At 35.2% G+C, this 16,784-nt stretch overlaps 1 protein-coding gene across 1 annotated transcript in view; it reads right to left on the bottom strand.

Moving 5' to 3' along the window:
* LOC117123513 (neural-cadherin-like) overlaps positions 1–16,784 on the bottom strand; it is a 46,715-nt gene that overhangs the window by 13,518 nt on the left and 16,413 nt on the right. The window contains exons 5-20 of the mRNA XM_033269464.1: positions 15,563–15,674; positions 14,758–15,150; positions 13,693–13,931; positions 12,598–12,865; positions 11,211–11,392; positions 10,658–10,974; positions 10,219–10,429; positions 8,998–9,193; positions 7,219–7,362; positions 6,289–6,593; positions 5,147–5,453; positions 4,065–4,316; positions 3,385–3,638; positions 2,220–2,455; positions 1,305–1,441; positions 731–997 (exon numbers count right to left, since the gene is read on the bottom strand). Coding sequence (XP_033125355.1) covers positions 731–997; positions 1,305–1,441; positions 2,220–2,455; positions 3,385–3,638; positions 4,065–4,316; positions 5,147–5,453; positions 6,289–6,593; positions 7,219–7,362; positions 8,998–9,193; positions 10,219–10,429; positions 10,658–10,974; positions 11,211–11,392; positions 12,598–12,865; positions 13,693–13,931; positions 14,758–15,150; positions 15,563–15,674 — 3,820 coding nt within the window. The remainder of the gene's footprint in view (positions 1–730; positions 998–1,304; positions 1,442–2,219; positions 2,456–3,384; positions 3,639–4,064; positions 4,317–5,146; positions 5,454–6,288; positions 6,594–7,218; positions 7,363–8,997; positions 9,194–10,218; positions 10,430–10,657; positions 10,975–11,210; positions 11,393–12,597; positions 12,866–13,692; positions 13,932–14,757; positions 15,151–15,562; positions 15,675–16,784) is intronic.

Genomic DNA, 16,784 nt, shown 5'->3' with positions numbered 1-16,784 from the left:
TCCTAAAGCCCCATAATCAGAGAGGATAACTTTGTCAGGGAACTACTGCTTTAAAAAATCATTACTGCTTTAAAAAAAAGTATTAATAAAACAAGAGTGCCATTTTTCAATTAAAATAAAATTTTCTCCAATAATTGTGGGGCGAAGTTGGGTGCAGACATTTTCACCGAGCATTGTACTTCTTGTCGGGACCTAGGACCCAGTGTCAGGGACCTTAAACATTGTGTCAGGGAATCTCTAGTGCCGCCACAGGCATTGCTAATGTCTTGACTAAGGATAGGCAATTTAACAAAACTGGAGATGAGCACAGTCCCTTAAGTTTACCAGTATTAGGGTGATGAATGACATAAATAAATATAAATGTTTGTCATGATTATTCAGTGTTATTCAGTAACGAGTTTTATTTTTATATTTTTTAAGAATTTCGGCCTATAGGTTATGTAATAAGTAATACTTTAAAAAATTAAACTTACAGGCAATGATAAAACATCTAATGTGTTATTTTTCGTTCAGCTGATACAATATATAGATTGTTTGAATTGTTAAAGTGCACTGAGCATTTAAACTGCTACATGAACTGGCTGGCCTGTCATTAATGTAGGGAAGCATGTATTTAATCAAATTTGGCATGAAATATTCAAATATATGAAAGTTAAATTTACATTGCGGCCAATATTTTCCACAAGAATATATCTTCCATGTTTAAGGAACGAAACAAGTGAACACTTACCACCATCTTGTGTCAATTTAAATGCTTGGTTTATAGTAAATTGTCCGCCCTCTGGTTTATAATCACCATTGGCAACTTCAAAAACAAATGGTTTTTGGGTTCCAATGATATCGGGATCTACCGGTACTACCTGGACAACTTCAATGGGACTATCCTGATTCTCCATTACAACTGGATTGTAAGCATCTTCACGGAAACTTGGACACTCATCATTTATGTCAATAACAATGATTGTCAAGACTCCTTCACCGGTCATGGGTGGGGTACCTTAAAGTTCAATTGAAATGCATCAATAATATAATTGGTTTACTAAGTAATATGCATAATTAAAACATTTTAACAAAAAAAACATAAAATTATATTTATATATACTATGGGATCATCCATTGTGTCATCAATTTCATGTACAAAAAATATGATAGATTTTTTTTTTGGAGGGGGAGGGGAAACTTTGGGGGGGGCGTGCACCCCTTGCATATGCCACTACTTTCCACTTTAATGCTAATATTAGATTTCAATCAAATAGTTCTATTTTTTTTTTTCAGGTGTACATGTCAAGTTAGTTGCTAAGTACCTGCATCGATCGCCAATATTCTTAGGTTATGTACTGGCACAGTCTCTCGGTCAAGCATTTTTATCAGCCTCAGCACTCCCGTTGCTGGATCAATTTCAAATAAACCGCCCTCATTGGTAGAAGGATCAATTTCATATCTGTTGAAATATTAAGCATTAGATTAATATGGATGGTATATTTATTATTTATAATATATATTTTGATATGGCAGTATATAGAATTAAGTATCATTTTGTAAACATTTAAAAAAAAATTTAGTACAGACACTTTCCAATTATTGTTCTTTGTTAGAGATAATAAGTTGATAAGAGTTTCAGTTTACACCATTTTCGCTAAATTTGAAATGGAAATTCCCAATAACCTGGGTACTACCACAGGGGACATCCAGATGACTAGGCATTTCGTTCTCCGTAGTTACTACTGTTTATCTGTGCTGTGACTGGTGCAAAATCTTCTTGTTGTAGTGAGTGTAGGCCAAGGCTAGTCTTTAAAAGCAAAATAAATACATAGGGGCACATAAAACCCAGTGTTTTTGTTGTAAAAGTAGTCAAAAGAAGGTATGTCTGGAAAAAACATTTTTTACAGAAATTTACAAACAACAAGCTGAGTAGTTCTGGCTGGATTTCCCGTGAAAATTTGCGGGACATTGGTGGAGCCTTTTCAAAATAGTGTATACTGAAAAATTCTACTCTTAAATGATGATATACATTTTTGTAATTGTCTTTAAATAATTCAGTAAATGAATTATTCAACTTTGACTTCAATAGATTGCTCCGCAACACTTAAACATGAAGTCAAACGCGAAGGATGATAAGTGGGCCACTAAGGTGTTTACTGTCGGAGCTTTGATGTTGATTTGAGGTCGTTGGTCAAAATCTCCGTAAATGCTAACTAAATCAAAGCGGCAAAGTTTACCTGTCGATTCTGCCATTTTCTCCATTTTCATCATCCGTTGCAGAAACGGTAATGATGGCATCTTGTGGAATGAATCCTTCAGGGAAACTAAATTCTTCGGGTAAATTAGTGAACCTTGGTGCCTCATCATTCTCGTCGGTCACTGTGATAACAACTTCCGCCGTCGCCGACGATAGGCTATCGGTAGCTTGTATTCTTAAACTGAATGTCTGGTCTCCACTCTCATAATCAAGATCCTGTATTAAAAAGTTGACACTCGTTTGAATAGTATATTTTAATTGAATATTATAGTATATTTTAATGGCAGTAACACAAAAACTATCCTATTCTCAATTTTAGGGTTGAAGTGTGCCCTCATTCATCATCACAAAAATGCTGTGTAATCAAATAGGAGTTCTACTGGCTAAATATACATTTTTAACAAAAGAACATTTATTGACCTGAAAAGTAAATTATAATAATAAAAAGTTATTATTGTTATACCAGTCTTAGACCAATTCTCATTGAGGAAGTGGTTTGAGACTGGTGTAACAATAACCAAAGCCTAAAATATAACTAGGGATGAAATTACACTGTTGAGGAATGGTAAAGTAAATGTATATAATCATAGAACTTAACAAAAAGAAACTGTTTTCTGCCCATATATAGTCATGAAGTGCCAATATATGTGAGGTCTCACCATGAAATGAGACGCATCGTTGGTGAAATCATATTGAGATATTCACCAAAATAGGTCAAAGGCAATATTTTTACAAAATTTTGATTTTAATGTTTTTGATTAACTTGATACTTATATTTTATGATTATGTACTTTTTAAGTGAATTTTCTTACTAAAACAGTGTTCTCTTCGCATATTTTGTAATTCTAGTCCTATTATTTGTAAAGGTTAGTTTATTTTTGAGGCCGATTTTCTCAAAACCTGGTTCTCATACACCTAAACTTTAAAAACCTCTGGATCTATTTATCCAAGTAAAGCCATTCAAAGACCAAATTAAAGCTTATAAAGTGATCTACCAAAATGTAATATTAACTAATTTTTTGATTTTCTAACGATGAGACTCATTTTGTAGTGAGACCTCACATATATGGTCATGATATGGTACCATCACGTCACATGTTTTCTTCAAATTTAAATAATATTTTAAGTCTGGATTAGGCCTTTACCTTGTTTAGGACCAATATTGCATTCTGCATGTTGACAGGATTTGGTTTAATCATGAATTTACCATCATTGTTGCCAGATTCAATTGTGAAGGTAAGTTCAGCATTAACACCAATGTCTCGATCGCTAGCCAGTATATCCAGCACTCTGCTACCTCTTGCCAGGGTCTCCGGAATAGTCGTTGCGTAATTAGTTGGGTCAAATATGGGTGCGTTATCGTTGATGTCCTCAACTCTAATGGTTGCTGTTGCAGTGGCTATTTGGGAATTAATTGAAAAATTAGAAATATGTTTGCATAAAAAGTTATTCATTTCATTTGTTGTTATGCTTTACATAATTACATCAAAAGAATTGTTTTTCACTACTTATACTTAAAACATAAAATAATTTAGTTATGGTATGCAACTTAAAAAATAAAATCATGGCTACAGAATTAGAAATGCTTATGAGTATAACATTATTATTACAAAGAATTTGTTCTGTCTATTTGGCTTCTAAAAATGATATTTTTTTAAACATCAATTTGATTAAAATCAATAAAATGTTATGCCTGATTATCAATTCAATAGATTATCATATAACAATGATATAATAAAAATTATTAAAAATTATGTATGCAAACAATATAATAAACAACAGCAACAGTAACCATATCAACAACAATAACAATAATGCTACATACCCGATCTACTCTCAGTGGGATCCATGTCCTCGGCTTTCACCTGCAGATAGTATATGTCATTGGCCTCCCGGTCAAGATTAGCAGTTGACTTTGCCTCAATTCTGCCACTGGTTCTGCCAATTTCAAAGAGGGCGCTGCCATCAAGAACACCCGGGGGAAGCTCTGAGGGAGGGATCTGCTCGATACTGTACGTATTTGCAGAATATAAAGGCGAGTCTGCATCCGATGCCGTCATGGTCATCACATAACGATCTATAAACAAAACGTTTATTCTTACAATAATTAAATAGTTAATTGTTATACATCTGGGTGAAACTCTTTCCACTAAGATAGGTCTATTTGAAAGTATTTTTTTGGCAATTTCAAATTATACTTTTAATTGTACTACACTGGGTCATCAGTTTAACAGTTGTTAGTCAACTTTGGTGGGTTGCTTTTCCAATGTAATTAATCGCAATACAAAAGCCTAGTAGGCTTACAGTCTAGACATATTTTTTGAAAAATACAAAATGTTTTCCACATCTTTTGGTACATCAACTTTTTTATTATCCCTGTGAAGTAAAGAATATTATTGACAAACAGTGAACAGAACAAAATAGAGACGCATGAAAGTTGGTGTAATGCTAATACTGTATGGTGGCTATTGACAGAACATAGTGATCTGAACAAAACACGGAGACTGAATCTGGTGGCACAGATTTCTGTATGACTTAAATTATTTGTAGAATAATCAAATGTATTTTTATGAGCACTGTTCTTTGGTTCACTAACTTTTTATTACCAAATAAGAATGTTATTGACGATAAAACTCAATAGACGTATTACTTGTGTTTACATCTATGGTTTAACAATGGGCTACGTATACCATGAGTCTCCAGTCATGATTCAGGACTCTACAATCATTACAATTTTAACATTACAAAATTAAATTGTGGGCGAAATTTGTCCAGCCAAGTCACCTATTATATTCCATATTAGGAGCTATATATAAATTTTAATTAAATCTATCAATGATTAATATTTTGTTAGCTGATCTCATTTACTTAAAAAAGAAAATGTTCAAAACAATTTTCTTTACATACCTGTTGGAGGATCCCCTTCCTTAATTGTTCCTTCATAACGTGCTGCATTAAATACCGGTCCATTATCATTGATATCATTCACTACAATTTTCACATCTGTGTATCCGCTTCTACCAAAACCATTTTCATCTGTGGCACGAGCTAAGAACCTCCATTCATTCTTCTGTTCATGATCCAGTGACTTAAGGACAAAGATCTGACCACTGTCTTCCCTGATGGTGAAGTAGTCGGGATCTTCGCCTTCAAGTGAGTACTTTATGGCACTCGGAGCACCTGCACTACCTTCGTCCCGATCTACTGCAGTTACCTATCACAAATAAAAATGAATTTTATTCAATAAAATTTACTATTATTTTTGCTATTTAGATTTTATATTTATATTTTCATTTTTAAAATATTGATTTCATTTCCCACACCTGCCTCATGATGTTCCTAATATGTGTATGATGTGATGTCATCATGACCATATTTAGGCATGTCACATGCTTTTGTCAAACGTCACATGTTTTCGTCAAACAAAATTTGAGAGTTTGGACAGACTTTTAAGCCCTGTCCAGACTATCAAATCTTATTTGACAAAAACATGTGACATGCCTAAATATAGTCATGATGACATCACATCATGACCATATATAGCCACATCATGACTATATATGGGCACATCATGACTATATATGGACATACAACATTTTTTTCTCAAACAAAATTTGATAGTGTGAACAGGGCTGTACATATCTGATTTCTCTGCTTGGAATACATCTCAGCTAAAAAAGTTTAATATTTTTTTATTTTAATGACATTTATGTTGCTTTAATGGTTTAAACGTTTTCATTCTTAAATGATTTAACATTTTATATTATTTTTGAGAATATTTTTGTTTGATAGTCAGAAAAAGATCATTCATAATGACATCACTGTTAGAAGTAACGTTTGTGACATGGAGGAGTTTTTCCGCTAAGCCCTGCCCCTGGAAATATAGTAGCTAAGGTCCCGCAAAACGAAGGTATTAAAACATATACAAACACATGTATATGTTTGTTAAACATGCATATTCCTAGCATTTGTTCTACGAAAGGTCCACTGAGAGTTGTTACTGTAGAAGTTAAAACAAAGTCACTACACTCCACTTCTACGTTACTCACTTCTAGTACAAAACTTTCACCACTATTCTCCTCCACTATCTCTGCTATGTATTGCGACTGGTCGAACTCCGGTTCAATGTCGTTTACGTTTTCAACTGTGATAATCACTGTGGCCACAGTCTCGTGCTTTCCGTCGGTAGCAACATACTCAAGTCTGTAACTCTGGATATTCTCATAATCCAAGGAGGAAGCCACTTTAATCCGCCCTGTGTGCGCCTCCACTTCAAAAACAGCGTTTTGGTATGGTATGCTATCTGGTTGTGTGATGCCACCTGCGATCAGGTAATTTAGACCAGCACTTCCACCTGTACAAAATGGTAATGCATGCATTGTTTACACTTCATAAACGATTTGTTAAAATAGGAAGTACACAGACACAAAAAGGCAAAATCTGCAGACAGAGGTTGCAACTGTTTTAATCATTTTTATGTCTTTTTTGTCTTGAAGTTTTATAATAATGTAATGATAATATAGTGTTAACAATGTATGTCTTTCCAAGGAAAGCAATTTTCCTAAAATATTTCTGAAAAAAATAAATATCAATACTGTGATAAGGAAAGTTCCGGATGACAACGATACGACTAATGGTGATGCTTTGGCAAATGATCATTGTAAAAGTAAAGGCCAGACTCATCTAACGGTGGGCGTATCATTAATCCAGGATTAAATAGCAAAAGCGCCCATATGAACTGGATTTGCCAAGCGTAAATACTGAAAGTTATAGCACTTTGGATTAACAATGTCTTAGGTCTGAACGTAGCCAAAATGCACTATGGCTATGTTCAGGCACTGAGTTACGCTTATCGAGTTTGAGGTATAAACTACAAGAATGGGGAACTAATGCGCTTGACTTGTCATAAAATATATAAATATACTAAATTTATCAGTGACAAAGGTGGTTTATATTGAATGGAAACTCAATGGCATTACCTTCATCTGCATCCGTGCCAGTAATTTGAGCAATACTGGTACCAATCGCAACATCTTCCATCACAGTGGCTTCATACACACCTTTGTCGAAAACAGGTTTATTGTCGTTTTCATCAATGATGTTAATCCTCACAGCAACCGTAGCTGAACAAGTTAAATCAGAAACATTAAAATATTGAATGAATGAATGAATTTTAAATTTTTTTAAATAAAATATAGCAAAAGCAACAGGTTCAATACAGTACATATTTTTAAATAATAAAATGTCAAGAATTTCATTTTATTATATAAACTAACAGGGCATAGCCAGGGAAATTTCCAGGCATACCCAATAAGGCAAGGTCGACAGGGTTCTTTAACCCTTCAAACTGAACTAAATGGAATATTGGACATAGTAGGCAGCACTTGCAGAGCGGACAGTACTAACAAACTTAGAAATTTTATTGCCACCAGCCTTAGACATCTTAAGTATTCCATTCTGAATTTTAGAAATATTTAGATATTTTTTTAAAAAATAAATCATATTTATAGAGGGTGAGCCTTCCAGCGTATCCTAGAACATTGGCCGATATCCAGGGGCCGTCTTAAGTAAATGAAATAATGTGATGCTTTTATCAGTAAAGGCTCTTTTTGAGGCTTAGGGAGTGGAGTTATTTTTAGTTGTGAGAAACAGTCCTGCTGTCACATGAATTGAACCTAGGACCCTGGGATTAGAGGAAAAGCATCTTAAAGCTATTCAACTCCACTTCATATCAAGCAGAACTAAACTAAATATTTTAAGAGAGCTCCATGTGGGTCGCTTTGTTACACGGTGTATGTTCTGTAGAGCAGTGTGATGGTAGTGGTTAAATCTCTTAATGCTAGGTCCAGATCTAAGTCCTCGATCATTGTGGTGAAAAATTTGGGTGACAGACGATCAGGTCGCGAGACGATTGGGCCCATTTGCAGACGATCAAACTCAACCCAATTTTGAATCATCTTTGATGGGACTTTTTGTCCTGATGCATAATTATGCTGAAAATGCATAAAATATAGCTTTTCTAGTGACAGTAACTCCCAAAAGTAGGCTATTTTACTTGCTCCATGACACATATTTGTTTAACACAACCCACCTCCTAGTATCGTTCCAAACTAAAATGAGAATACTGGATAGGCCTGGGCCTTCATAATTTTTGTGTTATATATTTAGCAAACTTTTAAAGCACCTCGTTGGTGTGCTAAAAATATTAATATTCTCCTGAAGACGATTTAAGCAACTCTATCGAAACATCGAGACTTTCTCAACTACAACAGTTCTTTTCAGAACTACCTACTTGGTGTACCGCAAGCTTCTACATATATATGTTATTACTTTGCCATGCAAACTTTTAAACAATATTAATCTGACTATCAAATAATGTTACTCTGATGCCAATTCCTAATGTGGTCAAAATCACAATTTTGGGCCATAAACCTCTTTTCCTGTGAACTTACTATGGATTTTTCCCGGTATCCTGACTGAGGCTCTAGTCAGCTTAGATGATTTTAAATGATTTTTTAACAATTTTCGTAAAATTTTGGCTAAAGACAAACTCAATTGGCTAAAAAAAAAATTTGTTGACTTTAGCAAATTGGATAAAAAAAAAAAATGGCACAGCCAGGAATATAGGTTGGTACCTGGTAGGGTTGGCTGCTACTACGCCAATATGGCAGCAACACTTATGACCAGGAAAAACAAAGGGGTTCATAAGATAAAGGAAAATGCAGTTATATAAATACCAAGTAACAAGTAAGTCTTACCTGTATTACTTTCTCCTGCCGGAACACTTGGAATGGCAGAAGGGGCCGAATCCTCAGCGGTGATGTATATGATGTAGTTGGAGGTTTCCTCTCGATCAAAATTAGCATTGGTTGTGATTGTTCCTGTTACAGGATCCACATTAAAGTCATGATTGATTACATCACTATTTGGACCGGGTGTCTGACTGTATGAAATCTAAAATCAACAAAGCAATACTCATTACAAAATAACAAGAAATCCTATCCCTCAAAAAAAATCAAATTAATTGTTGAATTATTGACTTTAAAAGTAAGACCAACATTTCCCCATCCGCTTAAATATGTTTGGCATAGCTTAGCTTAGCACAGAACAGCCTAGCCTAGCCTAGCATAGCATAGCCCAGCCAAGCCTAAAATCCTGTCTTTGGAACTAATTTCATCCTTGTTTTTCACCAACTCCCGATATGAATTTTCAAGAAGATCATTTAACAAATGTGGAAAACACAAGCCAAACCTGTCACTCGTAAATCTTGTTTTGGAGATAATGGCCAAAACATGCTGGAACATTTTGGAAATCTATTTTATTGTACTAAACTAACCTTTATATATCTATACATCACATGCTATGCTGTTATTTTATATTATAGCTCTCATTATAGCTCTCATTTTACTGTTTAACTCTGTATTAATAACCAAAAATTGATTTTTGTGACAAGTGACTGGTTTGGCTTGTCTTTGCCACAAATATCTTCCATTAGAGCTCTTTATCATTTTAATTTCATTTCATTTATTTCGCCAAAACTTTAAAATACAAAGAACATAAATACAAAAAGGACAAGATAATGCCCTAGTTGGTAGAACAATAAACAAAAAGCAAACTTAATTGCTGTGGACATTTTTTTCATCCAACGATATAATAGAAACATTAAAAACATTAAATCTACAATAATATATATTCACACTTCCATTTTTTTAAATTTACCTATTTACTTCTTATGCCTGTGTGTGACAGACACTGAGGCTGCTTTTCATCCTTAAGGTGCTAACATCAGGCCTACTTGATGCTAAACAAAAATAGTCTTGGTTACATCAGGGCGGATCCAGAAATGTCTAAAAGGGGGCCCCCCGAAAGTGGGGCCGATTGAGGTTACACTACCCTAGGGGTCCGGGGACATTTTTTTTTTTGACTTTCCAAAATGGGGAGGGGGGTGGAGCTCCCTCTAAATCCGCCCCTGTACATACCGTTCTGAAGTTTTGTTCTGTATCTGCATCCACTGCTAAAACTTCAATAACCGTGCGTTCTGCATCTTGGTAGTCTCCTTCAGCGATGTTTGCAGCATATCCCCTCGATAGAATGAATTCTGGTTGTTTGTCATTCACATCAATTACATTAACATTTACAACTATGAAGCTCTCCTGATTACCATCCTGAGCCTTGATTCGAAGCTCGTACCTAGAGAAGAAGCAATGCAATGTACTTGTACAATAATCCTTATTATATAATACAATTCTTGTATACATTCAATATCACTTAAAATTGGTACACAATTTGATTACCCTAGAGAAGAAGCAAATGCAATATAGTTGTACAATAATGCTTGTTATATAATTGTAGTATATATATTCAATATTACTTATTTTTATACAATCTAGTTATACTAGCAAGTCAATGGGACTCTACCTTGTTGTGTCCTCATAGTCCAAGCTGTCTGAAACAAACACATTCCCTTCAAGGTCGATTTTAAACTTGACTGGGTTATTGGTCTCTTTTGTCTCACCAGATAACAATTCATAAATCACAGGAGACCCATCCGCTGCTACTGCACGAGCACTGAAGACTACGGTAAGAACACCAATATCTTCCGATACCGACTCATCAGGGTGGGGGTCTTGAATAAATTGTGGTGGATTGACCCTTGCATCGGTGAAAACTATGGTCACAGAGGTCTGTGCTTTCTGATTTTTCTTATCTCTCACATCAACTCTGAGGGATACCTCCTACAACAAATGTAACATAATGAATTTTTAAGAAAACATTTGTTGTTTAAATCTGAAATACACATATTTGGCAAAATTTGCATTATGATGCTTGTTTATGTCTCAAAACTGGCAATTAAATTTCACTAACTACTGTACAAACAAGTCTCTTTCTCTGATCTGTATCTTTGCTTCACCAGTTGGTGTGCTGTACCAAAAGACTTGCAGCAGATCTACAAAAGTACAGTTACACTTACGTTATCTGGGTAGCTTTCAAGACTAGATTTAACTTTCAGTGTACCATCGGATTCCATCTCAAAGTACTGATTATCAGGGTCGGTTAGTGAAAATACCAATCCGTCCTGATCTTCTAAGTCTGGGTCAAAAGCTTCCATTCTCGCAACAACTTCACCCACTGCTGTGTCTCTTGCAAGAGTTGCTAAATAGAGTATATTATGACATTCATGAAAGACATTACATAAATCTGTATATAAATCTCAACAACAAATACAGATTATAGAAAACCCAGTGTATCACTGATCCAGCATTGATAGCTGTAATTACATCAGTCTCAATGAAGATGATGCTGAGATAGCAAGAAAAGCTAGTAAGTATAGTAATACCCCATTCACACTACCATCGCACTGCGATCGGTTGTAGCAATTGCGACACCCAATCGCAAAGTAAAATCGTGTGTGAAAGTTCACCAATAGTAGTCAATAAGTAATCGATATCGCAATTGTTACCCATTGCGATTGGGTGCTATCTTTATTACTCCCGATAATCACAACAAATTCTACAGGCACTGTTTGACTGAGGTTAGTCAACATAGGCCTAGCCGCCGGAGTAAAGTTTTTTTTTGTGTTGATCTGAATGCGGGTGTCATTTTATACACACAACATACCAAAAATCAAACTCAGAAATCACCTTATATGCGAGTACATACAGTAATACCTGTACTCTAATAAAACTCAGAAATCACCTTATACGCGAGTACATACAGTAATACCTGTACTCTAATAATTCTAAATTCTAAGTCATCAAAATATATTATTAAAAACTTTGAATAACATGAAGTAAAGATAAATATATGAAATATAGTACAGTGTTTCAGGGGAAAGTGGAACTACGCCCAATTACAATACTTTTTTTAATTAGCCGTAATACCCAGCAGACTTGATAATGTATACATTATCCCATTTAATTGGTTATATGATTTTATGAATTAAGTGATTGTAGATTTAATAGGCGAGACTGTTTTTATACCTTGTTTTACAAACTTAAATATACATATCTTACTTTTGGAGGAAATAAGGCAGCGAAGGGCATAATAAAAATTAAGAAAACCTTTTCTTTTTTTTCTGAAATTCCATTTTTTCGTGGCGCCGAGTATGCTAATTGTCAAAAAATACAATTTTATTTTTATTCGAAATCCATCATTATTGGCAAACTGCGGGTTTGCTAAACAAGGTATAAATAAGTCTCGCCTTGTGAGAAGAACGAGGGAGAATAAAACCAACTACACACTGCTACAACCAAACGATTGCCTCACAAATTCATTATCTTTTTCTGGTCTCCATGGAAATGAGTTGGCTGACCATTCGGCCGATGCAGTGTGTATCTGGCTTTTGAATTTGAACTTACTGGTGAAGCGTACAGGCAATGGGTAGACATCGTTCACATCTAACACAGTAACTGTAAATTGGCAGATTCCAGTAAGTTTGTTCTTGCCACCATCCTCAGCAAGAACGGACAAAGAGAAAGTATCAATCTCTTCTCTATCCAGAAACTTATTTGTTGTGAGAACTCCAGTTTCGGGATCGATGTAGAAGTAATTGCTTTTCGTCTTTTCCTCTTCTAGTCTGTAAGTCACTTCGCCATTAGAGCCTTTATCTGCATCAGTGGCAAGTACCTTAAGTAATATCAAAGTTATTTAAAAAGTTATTTAAAAAGTGCTTTTTTTCGGTACTGGTAAAACATTTTAATAATTATTTTAATTTTCAAATACATGGTTAATAATATCTCGCAAACTGCACGCATCAGTATCTGATTAAATTGGCCTAAAAACTAATAATAAGCAACAATTCACAAGAATATATTTAGTTAATATCTAAATTTAGACCAATTATCATCACCTTTTCCGTTATTTATATTCAGTATTTCTGTTATAACCAGTCACGAGATGGAGAGCATAGAATGTTTACATTATAAAAATTTGCATCCAGAGAAAATAGTCACTTAAGTAACTCCTTTTATATTTAATGTGTTTCAAATGTTTGAATAAATTTTTAACAGATTTAAAACTTCAACTAAACAAGTTGGATGGCCGCGTGGTTAAGGCAGGGGTGCCGCAAACTACAGCCATAATATTAACGCTGATTCGAACAGCACCTTCGCCTATGGATCTGGTGGTAAAACAAGTCTTCTTGAATAAGGACTACAAACCATAGCATAGGCCCAGTGTCCACAATGACTCATGTGCACTATAGAGAACCCAGTTCATCTTTTGAAATGAGTAGGGGGTGACCCCGGTTTACTGGTTCATACAGCCCCTGTTGTGGCCAGACAAGAGATAGCTGGTACCGGTTTACCAGGTAGCTCAGACACGAAGAGACTCTTAGGGGAGAAGAAAATTAATGTGCGAGCTAGTCCACAACGCAAGCGCTTTGAGACTTCAGTATAAAGTGCTATATAAATCCAACCACATTACATTAAACAAATCTTATCTTTTATACTTACAGTGATGACTTCTGATTTTAGTGTTGCATTCTCAAAGATGACGGGATCATACGAATTGCAATTAGGAAAGATTGGTGTGTTGTCATTGATATCGTTGACGACTATGACAACAGTGGCCTCAGCTATGTTATTAACCCGAGGAGTTTGGTCACAACACGCACCGTCGTCGGTAGCCACTATGGTGATTGTGTAGGATGCATCGGTTAACATCCCAGTGACTCCTGACCTACTTACAACACCTGCAAGTAAACCAAAACTTAGATAATTTTACTCCCACAATATAGAACACAATACTTTACATACTGCAAAGCCCTTTTTTTTGCACGCTGACAATCGTGAAAACTAAGGGCGTGCAAAATTCTAAGTGATGTCTTCAAAAGCAAATCAGGAAAAACCCACCAAAATCAGGAGCTCTAGCTAATATACAGAACAAACAACATAATTGTAGGTTTCTGCATCATGTTAAAAAAATGACAGGAAATTGTAAAATCGCGAAAATAAAAGGCCGCGAAAAATTTCAAATTGTAAAATCCTGAAAATAAAGGGCCACAAAAATAAAGAGCTTTACAGTAATTCAAAATGTTGTGGTAGGCAGTACCAGCACATTTAAGTTTGCTGGCAGTCCAAACAAATGAATAATTTTTGTAGATTAATTTTTTTTCATTACTGTAAACTATAAACAACATCCTTTAATTGCTTTGTATTTTTTATGAAATTTTTAAAATGTTTTATGAATTTTAAATATCGTACGTCACAAGAAATTCAGTCGTGTCACTGCTATTTTTGATTTCAGTAAAATGAAATATATAAGAAAGTAATTTATGCAGAAATTATTATTGTGGAATTACTTTTAGTGTTTATTTGCTAATGACTTTTTGTATGATAATCATCTTGATTATTATCATGATGGAGAAAGCAGCTTAGCTCAGGCGGCTAACTGGAGGTAGCCACTATGTGTGCGCTGAACCGTGGTATAATTCCTATCACTGTTCTTGATTTTCAGCTGGAGGGCTGAAATATAAGTTACATTTAAATTATGGCACATTTTTCAAGATTTTTACCTACCTGTGGAGGGATCAACTTCAAACAAATCATAGCCTTGACCTTCTCGCTTTATACTGAAGGTAAGACCGTCACCATCAGGATCGGTGGCATACACGTTGTTAATCTTGTAATTTGTAGGCGCATTCTCATCTACTTGGAACGAATACGTTGGTTGTGAAAATACAGGAGGAGCATCATTTATGTTAGTCATATAAACACGGACTGTGGCCGTACTGGAGGAACCGCCAAGGTCCGTGGCTGTTACAATAAAGGAATAACGATGCGAATCAATCTCATAGTCAAGAGGGCCACTGGGATAGACGTTGCCTCCCTCGTTTACCCAGAAAGGTACGTTACTTGGGGTGGTGAACAGTATTTTACCAAAGACATCCCCATCATCATCCTTCACGACAACTGAAAAATTAACAATGAAAAACAATGAAACGCTGTGCATTGTATATGGTTTTGGTAATTTGTAAAAATACTATTCTTTTTATTTGATTCAAATTTGGTACTAACATAGTAAAAACAATCATAAATGATACAAGAATAAAAAAATGTTAAGACTAATTAAAAGTCTAGTTTAACAGAGAAACATAAATTTGATGAAATAAAAATTACGATATGAAAAATTAAACCAAGTATATAAGTCATAACACCATTCCAGAGGGATCCTTTTAATTATAAAATGTTAGAAGAAAATACAAAAATATATGGTTAAATATTCTAAGTGCTGCTGATCATACAAACTGTAGTTAATCATCTGACATCTCAGATCATGGTGACAGTCAAGATTGTGTCTAATCTTATTTTATCTTCATCTCACCTTTTCCAACACTTCGGTAGATAGGAATGTCCTCGCTTATGCCACGGAATGCATAGATCACTTGACTGAACTCTGGAACGTGGTCATTAACATCCTGCACTGTAACATACACCTGAAAAGCAGTAAAATTTCTTTAAGTTTGATTCAATGAACCTTTCCGCTAAGACCCAAAATATTGTTGGCAAAGTCACACAAATCAATAGTGTGGGACAACATGCGGGTTTGCAGGACACGCGCATATTCCTGCCCAGTTCTGCTTGGTCAGTTACTTAGACCCTTTGGTAAGGTCCATTTGTATATCCAGCAGCATACACACTAGAACCCTGGTATTCAACCTTTACAGTACATGCTGGTGGCCAGTTCCAATCTATAGAGAGACCAGCGGTGGGCTGACAAAAATTGTGTACTTCCAATCGTTTTCAATTTCAGCCTGACACATTCTCTTTTATAGGTCTACAAGTCTTCCTAATAGGTCTAATATTGGCCATGTATTTTTAACGTCAACTATATTAGTCCTTGTTTTGGAAAAATGAGGGAATGCATGTAGTTGTGGAAGAGTAGGTGATAAAAAAAACTTTCATTCCAGTTCTCCTATCCTACCAATAGAAATTTTCCGAGCACAAAAAAAATCCACTCTAGTACTAACTAGATAAAAACAATGCCAGTGCCAAAAAAATGTCCAGACGAGGAGTCCGATACTCCCAAAAAACAACCCACATTCACTTAAGTCCTACCATGGTTTGTGGCTTAAATGAGCAATTCAAAATATGGCACCTCCAGACTGAAAAAATAAGCCTTCAAAGCAGTGTCTTTAACAGAAGGGCATGCCGCAACCCTGCTCCCCAGATCCGCTGATGATGCTGCAAATTGTTAGACATCGCATCATATCTGTGCCCCCCCTCCCAACCAATTAATCCTTTACCCCACTAAATAAAGCAAGCTACACTCAGAAAAAAAGCCAGTTGGTTGTGTCTGTTAACAGAAAACTTTTTTCTGCAAAAAATGAAAATCGGCTGGAAAATTATTTATTTTTATCAATGTTTCGTGGGTCTGATCAAAATCTTGGTAGGCCACAGTGGACGACGTTTGAATACCGGAGCACAAGAAATATGCTTCACAAAAAAAATTACACTCAAGTAGTTAAACTTATTTAGAGAGCTAAATCTCCTCACTTAACCTTTGCACCCCACCAGTTCTCCTTCCCATGTCATTTGGATAAGCC

The sequence above is a fragment of the Anneissia japonica genome, unplaced genomic scaffold (genome assembly GCF_011630105.1).
Source record: "Anneissia japonica isolate Jap-2015-1 unplaced genomic scaffold, ASM1163010v1 scaffold287717_len1600092_cov198, whole genome shotgun sequence".
Taxonomy (NCBI): domain Eukaryota; kingdom Metazoa; phylum Echinodermata; class Crinoidea; order Comatulida; family Comatulidae; genus Anneissia; species Anneissia japonica.
Note: the sequence above shows the minus strand (reverse complement) of the source record. Positions and strands in the feature narration are given on the sequence as shown.